The sequence below is a fragment of the Charadrius vociferus genome, unplaced genomic scaffold (genome assembly GCF_000708025.1).
Source record: "Charadrius vociferus isolate BGI_N301 unplaced genomic scaffold, ASM70802v2 scaffold72, whole genome shotgun sequence".
NCBI classification, from domain to species: Eukaryota; Metazoa; Chordata; class Aves; order Charadriiformes; family Charadriidae; genus Charadrius; species Charadrius vociferus.
The window spans coordinates 418,830-433,174 of record NW_009647830.1 but is presented as its reverse complement, the minus strand read 5'-3'; the positions used below and the strand labels follow the sequence as shown (position 1 = coordinate 433,174).

At 35.8% G+C, this 14,345-nt stretch overlaps 1 protein-coding gene across 1 annotated transcript in view; it reads right to left on the bottom strand.

Annotated features, from left to right (window-relative positions):
* Window positions 1-14,345, bottom strand: part of ANKS1B (ankyrin repeat and sterile alpha motif domain containing 1B) — a 456,808-nt gene that overhangs the window by 379,923 nt on the left and 62,540 nt on the right. Inside the window, exon 4 of the mRNA XM_009882636.1 lies at window positions 6,848-7,144. Coding sequence (XP_009880938.1) covers window positions 6,848-7,144 — 297 coding nt within the window. The remainder of the gene's footprint in view (window positions 1-6,847; window positions 7,145-14,345) is intronic.

Genomic DNA, 14,345 nt, shown 5'->3' with positions numbered 1-14,345 from the left:
GCACCATTGTCATGCTTGCTATGGCAGAAAAACCTTAAAGACACACAAAAAAATTAACTCCAAAATAAAACAGTGATTCATTATTTATCAGCTGTATCAGTATGCACCAGTGTTACAGCGATGCAATGACAGGATACTTAGAAGTAATCAGAGATCCTGAGATGGGTTGTAAGCACACAGTAAGCGTACACATGTACTACCAATCGAGCCTGAAAACTCTTTGTTATGTCCATAATAGGAACACTCGCTTTTTATCTTTCTTCATACTTAGTACATGGACATATAAAGTAAAGCATGCCCAATGTCATTTACATCCAGCACATCAGGTATACTAACAGTATAATGGAGAGTCAGTAAGAGAATATATATATATGAAATACACACAATACATATCTCAAAACAATTTCTAATCTTTCCATTTTCAGAAGCAATCCAGATGAACATTCACAGACTTATTCTGAACAAGTAGACTAAATATTCAGATTTACTTATAGATGGTTTCAAAATCCTTTACGCAAACAGTATCTACAGGAGATTTCCAGTAACTGCAATAGACTTTAACATTGGCTAACTCTCCAATGACTTAGTGCAATCACAAAGGTACACACAGAGCTTAAGGTGAAGTTCAGAAACTTCTGAGAATGAAAAAAGGTCTCAGAAAAGTCACTGGTAGCTATAGTTATGATTATTTGAAAAAGGCTTGACATCAGCAATCTTGAAAAAGGCTTTGACACAGCCTGTTATGCTCTTTGGTATTTGTGTGGATTTCCTTTGGATTGGTGACTTGCTGACATGAATAAAACTCAAGACTATTGGGTGGACCTGGTACTATTAACAGTGTTCCCTGTCATCAAAGATGTGAAGTACAGCTTTGACTCCCAAAACATTTGACTTTGGAAAGGCAGGTGGTGAAATTCAAAAGCCACAATGGGGAGCAGTTTGACACAGTACCCTGCCAGAGAAGAATACCAAAATAGGAGCTCAGTCACAATTGATCACTCACCGTTTTGAGAAAAGATGAATGTCTTTCTCATATTTGAACATATTCACTACAGTTGACCATATCCTGTCATATTTGAACATGTGCCAGAAACGTGTCCTTGCAGCAAAAAAGCCAGCAGTATCCTGGACTGCACTTGGAGGAGTGTTGCCAGCAGGTCAAGTGAGGTAACCTTCCCTTCTATTCACCACTAGTGAGGCCACACCTGGAGGATTCCATCCAGCTCTGGGCTCCTCCAAACAAGACAGATACAGAGCTACTGGAGACAATCACTAAGATGATTAAAGAGTGGAGCATCTCTCCTATGATGAAAGGCTGAGAGAACTGGCACTGTTTAGCCTACACAGTGGGGGATCTCATTAATGTGTACAAGTATCTCAAGGAAGGGTGTAAAGAAACTGAGCCAGGCTGAGTGGTATCCAGTAACAGAAGAGGTAATGGGGAGAACCTGAAACACAGGAGGTTCTGTTTGAACAAAAGGAGACATTTTTTGCTGTGCAGGTGACTGAGCCCTGGTACAGGCTGTCCAGGAAGGTTGTAGTCTCAATCCTTGGAGATATTCAAAAGCTGTCTGGACACAGTCCTGGGCAACCTGTTCTAGGTGACCCTGCTTGAACAGGGGAGTTGGACCAGATGACCTCCAGAGTTCCATTCCAACCTCAACCCTTCTGTGATTCCATGAGAGATACACCAACAACAAAATCAACAGAGGTTCAAATGTTATAGGAGACCTGAGCACTAAATTTTCGTCCTGCTGAGGATGAACTGCAGATGGGAACCAGCCACACCTTGACTAGAATTGTAGAGATCATTCTGTATTAATATTAATAAGGATTCTTCTTTAATGGAAAAAATGGACATACTTTAGTGACAACAGCTATCTAGAATCCATTGCTGTGGCGTGATCTGAGACTGAATGTTAATGTTAGGGCATGGTGAATCAACAGCTTTGAACTCAACGAAGAGGATCTATCCTCAGACTCCTCAGTTAAGGGGTTGAAAAGATCCTGATATGGTAATTGTCAGAACTGGCAGCAGGGCCTTTCTATTGATCAAAATTCCCCACTGAAGGAAAGGCAAGTAATGCTTTCCCTGATGAAAGCATACGTCTCATAAGAAATGGAATGAAAACTAACATGAGAAGAGGAAATCCCCTGTAGATGTGTAAGGCAAACAAATCTATCTGGGGGCAACTTTAGAGCCAGAAGATAGTTCTGTGACAACAAACCAAAGCTCTGCTATGCATAAAGGGAGTAGAGAAATAAGCTCTAAGAAATTAAGCCACCTACATATATAATTCATAGCGTTGGGAGAGGAACCCAATGCCAAATGCCAGGTTTTTCATTTTATACTTTCTCGCTTCTGCATCTATTCTACTGTGCTATTTCCTGTCATACCTGAACATGATCCTGAAAGGCTTTACAGGCATTCTGCACTGCCCTGAATTCTGGGGCAGCCTTTACTTTACAACTCCAAGCTATCAGACAATACTAATGAATGCCATATCCCAGAAATGAGGTATATATTGCAAACAGTCTGTTCAAAAGAGGAATTTGAAAGTGGGCTGATTTGTCCACTATATAGGTGATTTTCTGAGCAAGAGGGGACATATTACCATGAAACTGAAAGAAAATCAGTCTGGGAATACGGAAATTGAAAGCACACTCGTAAGATGCAGATGTGTAATCCTGCATGAGATGTCATGAAGATGAATGCTGACGTAAATCTTAAAAGCTCTAGGCAGGATTTCATGGTAATAGTGAATAATTAACAAGTGAATCAGATCCCTCGACCCAAAAACTGTCCAGAAGGCAGAAATGTCCTTGTTACCAGACAGTTCAGTTACCAAACTCCATTTTAACATAAGGAAAAAGCTGAGCCTCAGGATGAACAGGGCCAAGAGAAACTTGGAGGACTGGCTGAGTAGATGTATCTCTCTTTGCAAATGTACATGTGGACTACTACTTGAAGATAGAAATAATGTTGTGGCTTTGGTTTTATTTTTCTGGTGCAATAGAGCATGTTACACAAATTGGAAGGATTAAAAAATGTAGTTGCAAAGAATTTCTATGTATTATTTAAGATGTACTAGAGCTTTTAGGTAGATATTTTTCACTTATAATGGTGTACCTATGTGCTAATATACTCTTGTTGCTTATACTACAGCAAGCAAACTTATGATTTATAGACAATATTCACTGCTTTACTTCCTGAAGCTTTCATTGCCTTTGATCATATTTTCCTGGCAAAGTGAACACGACCATTATATTTGGAAATTCTTCCACAGTGATATTTAATGCAAAAAATGATGGTATTTTTACATGAACACAGTGAGCTAAAGTCTACTTGAGTTTGCATCAATGGATTAGATATTGACTCCCTGGTATAAGTTTTCTTTGTATCGAATATAGAGAACTATAGCACAAATTGTGCTAAGCATATAATAAAACAGCCCCTGCCCCAAGTAGCTTACACCTAAATACAGGTACAATGTCACAACTGGACACACAAAGCAAGCAAGAATAGAAGGACATTGTCAGTAGGAACGCCAGCATACACAAATCAACTTGGTGAACAATTTGCAGGCTCACATAACAGTATCAAGGGTTTTATTAATTAGAGCTTTTTTTTAACCATGTAAATATGCAAGAGCTTGTAATTAGGTCACTTGTCTAGTCCTTATTCATAGGCAGTTTACTATAGTTTTGATATGGATTTCTGACATAATCTGGAAGACAGAATGGTAGCTTTGCAAATTGATTCACAGAATATCCTCCATACATAGTGACAGCAAAAAGGAAGGGGCATAGCTCTTTGCAGAACTACAGTGATAAGCAATGGAAATTGCCATCATTACTGGAACAGACAGGGAAGGCAAATAGGGATAGATGAAAGCTGGATAAGCAGAAGGGGCCAAGTTTTTAAGGTATTTACAATTATGAAATTACTGTTTACATGAAACACACTGAACTGTGCAGTATCTTATTTTACTGAGGGCCCAAAATCTATCACTCACCCAAAACCTGTGTATTTTTCATATGTTTCAATTTAAATGAAAACTTCAAAGCATAAAGAGATGAAGCAGATTTGTATTGCCCACTTCTAAATAATTTCATATTGAAGGATATTGGATAGACCTGGGAAATGAATAAAATGTGTGATTAATTCAATCAAAAATTAAATGCTAGTCCAAATATTTGCTATGATTAAAAGTGCTTAGGGAGTACAGAAAAGAGACATAACATGGCTAAAGTAAACTTCCCATTTAAACAAATAAATATTTACAATTACAGAGTGATAGCAGATAGGCTACTTCTATAATTGTCTCTCAACATTCTGAAAGCTCTTTACGGCTGATAAGCTGAATTTATTTAACGTGTATGAATGTGTACAATTTTATTTACCACATGGGATTATACTTTGTATGTTGTTCTTTCCCAATCAGTGATGCAGAGCAATTTAATTAATATTAAAAGAGCTGAGTTCAGTTTTAAGTAACAGCCTGATATTGTATGCTCTGCTCAGTTTAATAAGCTGCCAGTTATCATCAACAAAGAATTTTTCAGAGGTTATAGAAATAATAAGTTCATAATATGTACAGAGCCAAACTGCCAATATGCTAAAATGCTGAATGAAAAGGAACATATTGATGGAGAGTTTGTATACCAGTGAGAAAATATGATCTTTCCTTATGGCAAGTAGAACGAACAAAGAAGAAACAAGATTTCCCAGTGCAAAAAAAATACAATAAAATAATCCCCCCGACCCAAGAATAACTAAGAAAAATAAGAATATAAATTACTTAAAACATATTAGAATTTCAAAAAAAGAGAAAAAACTCCTAGAATTTTAGTGTAGATGGTAAACAGATGACTATTACTAAAAGAACCTCTCATTTCTTAAAAGAAGATTATACAAAATTTGCAGCCACTATATTTTTTAAAGACCAGCAAAAAACTTTTGGTATAACTATAGATAGAAATGGCTTAGGAGAATTCACAGTAGTGCTAAAATTATCTAGATTACATAAGAGGAAGAACACATTTCATAAAAGCATTGTGTAATATTCAACCCTCATGTAACCATCAGTTTGTAAGTTGCCATGACAGAGACTATTTTTCTTCAATTATTCTATTCCTTAAGTACCAATGCAGGCATTAGTTCAGCTTCTTTCTGACTTTTTCCTCATTCATTTGCTACGGATAGAAGAGAAATTATACATTCAGAAACAGGTATTCAAGGGTTCCATTATGTGTTGCTTTAGCATTAACCTTTCCTAAATTACTGAAGATGTAGTAATAGTAAAGGACAGCTGAAACAAAAGAGCTGCTCGTAGTAACCTTTGCAAGGGTATCACTTTCTAGAAAAGAAAATCAAAAGCAAATTAAATTGGAGGCATAATGGTAGGCAAATACATAAGTAAGTAAACCACAGGAAAAAAAGTGTTTCAGTCTGAAATAGTTTGAAGCAAGTAACAATACTAACTCAAAAGATACTAGAGCTAATAAATGTAGCAAAACAATTTTACCACATTTTCATTTTGAAGGCATTTCAGAGTATCTATTTTTAATCTTAAAATATGTTAATATTTTCTGGTTTGCTTTGTTGTGTTGTTGTGGGGTTTTTTTAATCTATCTTTTCTTTCCCGTTTCACATTCTTTTCCGCAAGAGTTGAAAAACGTGACCTTGATGGAAGAATCCGAAAATAACAAAAGTGGATGGAATCCAGGTGGAATCTTTCTATATAAAAGGGAATTATGTGTGCAAAGGTGTTTGATTAAATGTACCTAAAGCTTAAAATGGTTATAAAACTTAGTCAAAGTTTAGGCAAAGTACACAAGATTTATTAAATCACCTATTGGTAAAAATGCCTGGATGTGACTCTAAAATAGATATAATTATGTTTGGTTGGTTGGTTTATCTGAAAATAGACATAAAGCTGAAACAACCTTAATTTGAAGCATATTATAGGTACTCAGATAGCAAGAAGGCTACTTTAAATCTGAAAATAAAATACACTTTAAACTCAAATACAGTGTCGTCAACCAAATCAAGAGAAATCATAAGACTGAGGCAAGATTTCACACATAACAGAATCAGGTCCTCTGTAGTTAAAAGGCTTGGACACTCTCCACTAGAAAGAGCTGGACATAAAATTTACTGCTGCTGTACCTTGTATCTGTTCCTGTCTATGTCTCTCTTGTTTAAACTTACCCCTTTTACACCATTATAATTTACTGTGCATAGAACTAGATGCACCAAACAGCTAACAGGTTGGAGTCAGTAGCTGCAAGTGTGTATTGTTACAGAATTTTCTTTTAGGTTTACACAAGTGTTTAGAAAATCAGAAAAATAAAATTATTATTACTTAATAACTTTGGGTTTAGAATGGGATAACCCTGGGAAATGAGTCCAACATTGTTTCAGGTTGCTGTGACCATTAAGGGCCATAGCTTTAGCAAGTCAGCTTAGTATGATTAAAACCAATGTTGTAAAAAACCTTTATATATATATATATATATAAATATACACACCTACATGAATGGTTGATGTGATTTACGTATCTAAATGTCTCAAGACAACATTAAAATATACACTCAGCTTTGAAGATGTATCTTTCTTGAGTTATCCCTTTGAGCACATCATTTGGGTCCTAAGAAATAAATCTGTATTTTCTATCACCTTGCAGCATTTCTAAAAAAGTAAATGCAACTGTATTTTAAAAGAAAAAATGTAAGAAGTTATTTCATTTGTATTATATTCTAATGATAAGTGAAAGTAAGGAAAGAAAGGAAGAAAGGAGGAAAGGAGGAAAGGAAGAAGGGAAGAAAGAAATTACACACTAACTTGGCAGCTGACATCCATTCCAGCTTCCAGAAGCACCTGTACAACAGCTTTGTGGCCATTACGTGCAGCAAGATGCAAAGGAGTGTGTTTTCTTGTATTACAGTTCATCAGGTTTGGATATGCTTTGATGATCATTTTTACAACGCGCAGCCGTCCATAAAGTGCTGCCAGATCCAGAGGTGTTTCTAGTTTGTTGTTCCTTATTGTAGGGTCTGTTAGCTCTTCTAACAGAACAGCAACCACTTCTGAATGGCCATATTGAGCTGCACAATGCAGTGCTGTTTCGTTTTCATTGTTCTGTTAAAACAAAACAAAAGCTTCAGAAATTCATGTTTAGTGACACAATAGAACTGCTCGGTTTCTATAAATTGCCTCCATGAGATCACTACACAGGCAGGGTTTACAATATAATGTATGGTAATGTATGTTAAATGCTTCAGAATAATTCCACTCAAATTTTACTAATAATACATTAATACTTCAGCTTTGTGGCTCTCAAGCAGATCAGGTCCCTATGCGTCTACATTTTTCCCAATCCATTTTTAAAAACATGCCCCAAAACCCCTTGTTGGTCATGCTATGTGATATGCCAAAATACGTAACCGTCTTGATTCAACTGTCCCTGAAATCCTAGTTGAGTCCTTCTCTTAGAAATACTCTGGCACTTACTTATCTTAAGTCTCTCTTCTCAGTATAACTGGTTTTAAATCATAGCAGTTTGTTATTAGAGTAATGAAATTACAGAGAAAAACTGTGTAATGAAAAAGTATCAGGTACAAGGTTAGTTTCACCTATCACTATAAAAGTTACTACCAAGATAACAATCAAAGCTTGGAAGAAGGAAAAATAGCAACTGTAGAAATACAGACTCAGTATATCACATAAGCAGCTAGTCTTTTCAGGGCTCCAGGAAGATGTACATGTGCATTTTAAGGCATATGAGCATTTGTATGCTGTGGATTAAATAAGTTTTTGATTTATAAAGCAATGCCCCCCAAGTCTTTTCCCAAACACTATTTAATAATCTTAATAATAAATAAATACTGAGAATAAGAAGTATCTTCTTTAATTGTTTTCTTCCAGTTCTGCCTGTATACTTGCAATCCCAAACAGACAAATAACTTTGGACAAAGAGGAAGGAAATAATTTATAGAGTTCTCTGAATTCTATATGCCATCTATATTACTAATATATATTATGTAGTCTCTATGAAGCCTTAAAATAGACTAGACGCTATAAATATTAAAAGTATGTCCATCGACTGCCTCTTCTGATATATGATATATATTGTGACAGTTTTGAAAATGTTGTAAAAGTAGAAAGCCAATAAGCTAATGTGTCATATGAAGAAATAAAAAATTAATGTAAATGCAGAAAAGATACTGGAGAAGGGTAGAAACAGAATTCTAAAGAAAGGAGAAGAGATAAATCTGAATCCATAGGCTGTATTTCTCAAAGAAACAACTGAAGAAAGTTGTGGGGACAGAGAACTGAAAATAGAAAAAAGGATTTGCCTTTTGAAAGACAGAAACGGTGAGAGAATCAGAGAAATGAGGCTTTGGCCTCTTACTGAAAAGCTTGCTAGGATAACAAAATCCATGCCACACAGTAATATCTAGAAAGGGGGAAAGGGAGAAAGGGGGACAACTTTTTCTTTTTTGTTAACTGTTTCTAATTCTATGATCAAGAAAACTTAAATCTTGGGTTTGTGATTTTAACAACATTGCTTGCATTTTCACCTCATCTTATAATTTAAAACAACTCAGATGAACCTGGAAGACAGAGGAAAGAGATGAATACATTCAGATAAATTAACGTTGCAGATAAACTCTTCAGGTGTCTGCAACACCACACAAGGTCCCAGGGACTGGAATGTGTTTCCTGCTAAACTGCGAGACAGAAGCTGGAAAGTAGGAACAGCCAGGTAGAAAATGAGAAGTTTCCATTGGCAGACATGGCTTGATGACTAATAAATATTTGAATCATTGTGCATTATTCAGACCACTACATGGTCTTTCTCTATTACAAAACCCATAAATTCAGGCTAAAATATGTACTATCACAATACTATATGGCTGCAGTGATCTATCAACTACCTGGGATATGCTTTTTTTGCCCTAGTGACTTCTAACGTATTCTTTATACAGGACTGGGCAAAGCAATTTTTTTATGTACAGTGGTATACCCACAAATCACAAGCATAGTGTATTAGAATTTATTTTTATATTTTCAGTATTTCATGGACAGAACTGCATAGATGAATAGGCGATTTCAGTCTAATTTTGTGTACAATTACCACAATTAAGTATGAAAATCAGATAATTGCACATAAAGTGACCAATTATGGTAATTTGTGCCTACACTTACTGTATTTCCATATCAAATGGAAATAGTTACACAAAGAAATTAGATGTATAACTATATCCACATTCTATGAGGTAAATAGTAAAATACACGTTTACTATCCTGTTGTCAAACAGATATATCTATCTATCTAATATCTGCTTATGTTTGTATTTTTTCAAGCATTTCTGAATAATACGTAAAGCATCTTGAATCTTGTACCAATAGTCTAATATTGTAGTTTAAAAGTATTGTGATTAAATTTTCAGAGAGACGTAAAAATTAAATTGGCTATGGCCTTTTTCTCAAAACTTGGTGACTGGCGAAAATTTCAGCCACAGATACAGACACAGAGACACTAACCATTCCAAATCACTGCTGCTGCTCATCAGACTGAAATTTGCTCCCTCTAAATAAGGAATAGCCAGCTAAATTTGCATGCATATTTACAGAAAAGTGTATTTTAAAACAGCACGGTGCATAAAAGCATCTGTAAATCTTAACAAAATGTCATTATTTTCAAATGAACATTGTTGAACATTTTTGTATGGTTTGTTTCTTTGCATTTGCCAAATTAATGCTCCACTTCAGTTAATGACAAATCAAACTGATTCAAAATTGAAAAGAACTAGGTATCACCGAAATAAAATAGAAGCAGCCAACCTGGACATGATAATTAAACATGATAATTAAACATGATAATTAAATTACCTACACATACACAGTCAGAACTGGGATTGCATATATTGTGTTATCAGAGCTGAGAGGTACTACCTAATTAAAACTTAATAATACAACATCCTTCCCTCTTTAAAATGTAAATTAATCAACTCAATTCAGGTATAAAAGACAGAATGATTTTTAACTTTCAAAGAGCGAATTACAACTTGCTTAACTGTCCTCTAAATTTATCCACTTTGACAATTTACTACTACTTACATAAAATAAATCACCTTGGAAGCAAGAGGTTTTACAGAGAAGAGAGGACAGAGTTTTTAAGTAGGTTTTGACAGAGTCTGTCATCTTCAAATTTAGGAAAGGAGGAAATGTCTACCGGATAGACACGGTTGGTTCAGCATTTCCAAAGAGAACCCTAAGGTGGAGGAGGCCATAGAAATGTATTTCCTGGACTGGAAGAAACATTATCTTCCTCTTCTTACCCCTTATGGAAAGATGGACGTGGATGTCTCAGTCAGTGTTATGAACCTCGTCCTTAACTTACTTGTTTATAGAAGACACATAGTAAGAATAATTAAAAACAAACAAACAAACAAACAACTTATAATGATATTTTAAGAGTTGAAGTTATGTGATTTCCTTCATTCCCAAAATGCTGTTACTTCTGACTTGCCTTATGCAGACAAAGCTAACCCTGGTGTAACTCTATTGATTTTAAGATATTGTTTGTACTCATATCTCTAAAATAGCTTATTATTTCAAAGCAATATTTGAAAGACATGTAAAATTATTCTTGAAGAAATTAATAATAATAATTTAGTATTATTGCCTACATTTTGAGTCCCAAATGTAAACAGCTGTTTCTAGAGTACAGCAAGTTTATGCGCTAAAAGTCATTGGTGTGAGCAGTTAACCTGCTATGAAAATACAAATGTATGCATGCAAGTTACCATTGTGTGATTAGATCTCCAAATCTGGCATCCAAGGACTAAATAATGCATGTAGTTGTGAAGCAACAGACTAGAATGCTTCTGGAAATTTCAGATACTTCATTACAAGTTAGAAACTACAAGACAGATCCTAAGACTGACTGAGTCAAGAAAAAGAAAGACCTAGAAAACAGAACCAAGTAAAACATACAAAAAGTAAGACAAAAAGAGAAGAGCAGGCCAATATTATGCGAAAATAGTATAAAACAGAAGTCCTTAATATCCATCATTAATAATATTTTAAACAAGTAGTTATTCATATAGAATAACTCTTTCAGAAATAAGAAAGGCATCTTATGATTCAGCTTTTAACCTTTTGTAATTTTCTTCTTCATTGTTACATGGGTCTCTTCATGGGCATGGCCCTGACATTTTCTAGCCTTTCTCTGAATCTGTTCTCCTGGACATACAGCCAGAACTCAGACTTCTGTTGCTGAAAAATGAATTGTGCTTTCGCAGCATTGCATCTGGTCAGTACTACAGGCTGTACTACATCATTTAGCTACAAGAATGCATGCAACCACAAAATCTAGAACATCTCATAAGGCCTATTCATTAGAGGACAGATTAGGAAATATGTTATAGAGACAATTACTGTAGGTTGGCCGTCCGATAGAGAAGACGTACGGGAAATATCAAGAGAATGAATGGCTCTCATGAATATTATATAAGTCCTTGTAAAGCCACTATGAAACAGTGGCTATGTTTAGGACTTTTACTGCACAGTTCTGTAGTTTAAAGCTTCTAAAGTCCACGCAAGTACTGTACAAGCGATAATGACTATCAAGTAGTGATTTTACAGACCTTTCCAAAGAATGCTCAACTCCTTTATTATCTTAGCATTTTTATGATGAACTTGAAAAGGGAGACTTACTAAATCACTGAGCCATTTCTTTGTCACATAATCCCAATGTCAACTAACTGAACAAGGCAATATATACAAGACAGACAAAGGAATGATCTCAGGATGGTCTTACTGCATCTGTTAAAACAGGAGGGCAGTTTCCTGAGAAGTTCCATGAATATAAGTTAATAATTCTGAAAAAAAAAAGACGTTTGCCTGATTGATTCAGCGAGTAGCATGTCACTGTATTTAATTACAAGGGGAAGCAAAGTGCTTTCCTGGATGTCTAGGGCAAAGGCTGAACAATGTTACAACAGAAACTCTAAACACAGCCAAGAATGAGGAATGCTCTTGGGAACAACTTGTGACTTTATTGTCCCTTTTCGTTGAGGAAGGGAATGGGTTTTTACATGGTGCACAGATTTTTACAGCTTATGTGGAAAAATAGCTAATGACATCCTTCTTTTTATCCCACTTCATCAATGAACCTGTTTAATTTGAAAGTTGTGAAAGAAATAAAAAGCCCATAAATTTCCTTATCAAGTACTCTCTTAAACACAAACCCAAGCATTAGAATTTAGGCACCCCTAATATTTCCAGATATATTTTCAAAACTGATTAAAAAATCAAAGCATTTGAGACAAGACTAAATATTTTCCTTTTTCATTCTGCTACAACTGTAATTGTACACAGACGAAAAATTATTCACAACTTTGCTTACATTCAAAAATTTTGAAACCTCAGACTTCATACATATTAGATATTTAAAAGAAGCTGTATCACTGGATGTGTTTCTCTAACTTTGTTGGGGTTTTTTAAGACCTACAATTCCTGACTAAATCTTTCCTTTACTACATGCTACCCATTTCTATTTTTCCCTTCTCAGTGCAATTTAAGCCTCTGTATTCTAATCCCTAATGAACATTCCAGTAACAAGTGGTGTCCCCCTAAGGTCACCAATGACACAGATAGTGGGTTTGAATGTACCCTCAGCAAGTTTGTGGATGACACCAAGCTGAGTTGTGCAGTTGACACCCTGGAGTGAAGGGACGCCATTCAGAGGGACATTGACAGGCTTGAGAAATGGGCCCATGTGAACCTTATGAAGTTCAACATGGCCAAGTACAAAATCCTGCACCTGGGTCAGGGCAATCCCCAATATCAGTACAGATTCAGTAATGAAATTATTTGGAGTACCCCTGCAGGGAAGGACTTAGGGATACTGGTGAACGAAAAATTGGATATGAGCTAGCAATGCATGCTTGCAGCCCAGAAAGCCAACCGTATCCTGGGCTGCACCAGAAGAAGTGTGGCCAGCAGGCCGTGGGGGGTGATTCTACCCCTCTGCTCTGGTAAGACCCCTAGAGTCCCCAGCAAAAGAAAGACATAGACCTGTTAGAGTGGGTCCAGAGGAGGGCGACGAAAATGATCAGAGGCCTGGAACACCTCTCCTATGAAGAATGACTGAGAGAATTGGGGTTGTTCAGCCTGAAGAAGAGAAGGGTGTGGGGAGACCTTATTGCAGCCTTTCAGTATAGAAAGGGGGCTTGTAAGAAAGATGTAGAGAGACTTTTTACCAGGGCGTGTAGTGACAGGACAAGGGTTAATGGTTTTAAACTGAAACAGGGTAGATTTAGATTGGATATAAGGAAGACAGTTTTTATGATGAGTGGTGAGACTTTGGAACAGGTTGTCCGGAGAAGTTATGGATGCTCCATCATTGGAAGTGTTCAAGAACAGGCTGGACCAGACTTTGAGCAACCTGATCTAGTAAAAGGTGTCCACCGTTATAGCAAGGAGGCTGGACTACATGATCTTTGAAGGCCCCTTCTGACCCAAACCATTCTATAATTCTAGGATTATGTTATAATTAATAACTTTACCATATAACAACAATATGATGACAAATAAAGATGCCGTTGTCCCATAAATTAGAGAATACTTGGATTTAGATAGTAATATTTTTTCAAAAAGACCATTTTTATAAAAGTTATTGGGAAAAATTCTGCTGCAAATTACCCAGTGTGAACCAAAATTAAACCTACTGAATTCCCATTGAAATTCACCTTTACTTATGTGGAAACAAAATCAAAAAGTAATTTTGTAACTTGGTTAGCTACTTTGAATAAATGTTTTCTTCAAATGTATTGCTGCAAGTGGCTCAAAACAAAAAGATTGCCTCTGCACACATTTTTCTTCTAAAAAGGGTATAGTAAGAGTTGCAAGGGAAATTCGGAAATCCATCCACATAGTCTCTAATTTATGGGAGGGGGGGAACATCAGATGCAGAACATGAAAATTATTGTTTTTGCAGGCTACTTTGGAACTGAATTGTACTTCTGGAAGTCCCTGAGGTGTCATTGACAGAAGCATATAATGTCTGTGCTTCAATTTGATTATTTGGGGAAGACGGTAAATATGTTAGATGTTAGGTATATTAGTATGAATGCATCCAACTCTTTTCCTTCACATTTCAGAAGAAGTGTCAAACAGCATTAAAGAAATGTGAGTGTTTTTTATGACAATTACAATTTGATGCACAGAAAAATTCTACGCTACGTTAAATAAATAAATGTAAGGAAGAAGACATGATATGTGCATACAGAAAAACAGGCAGAATCACAAAACAGAGAACATCATCATC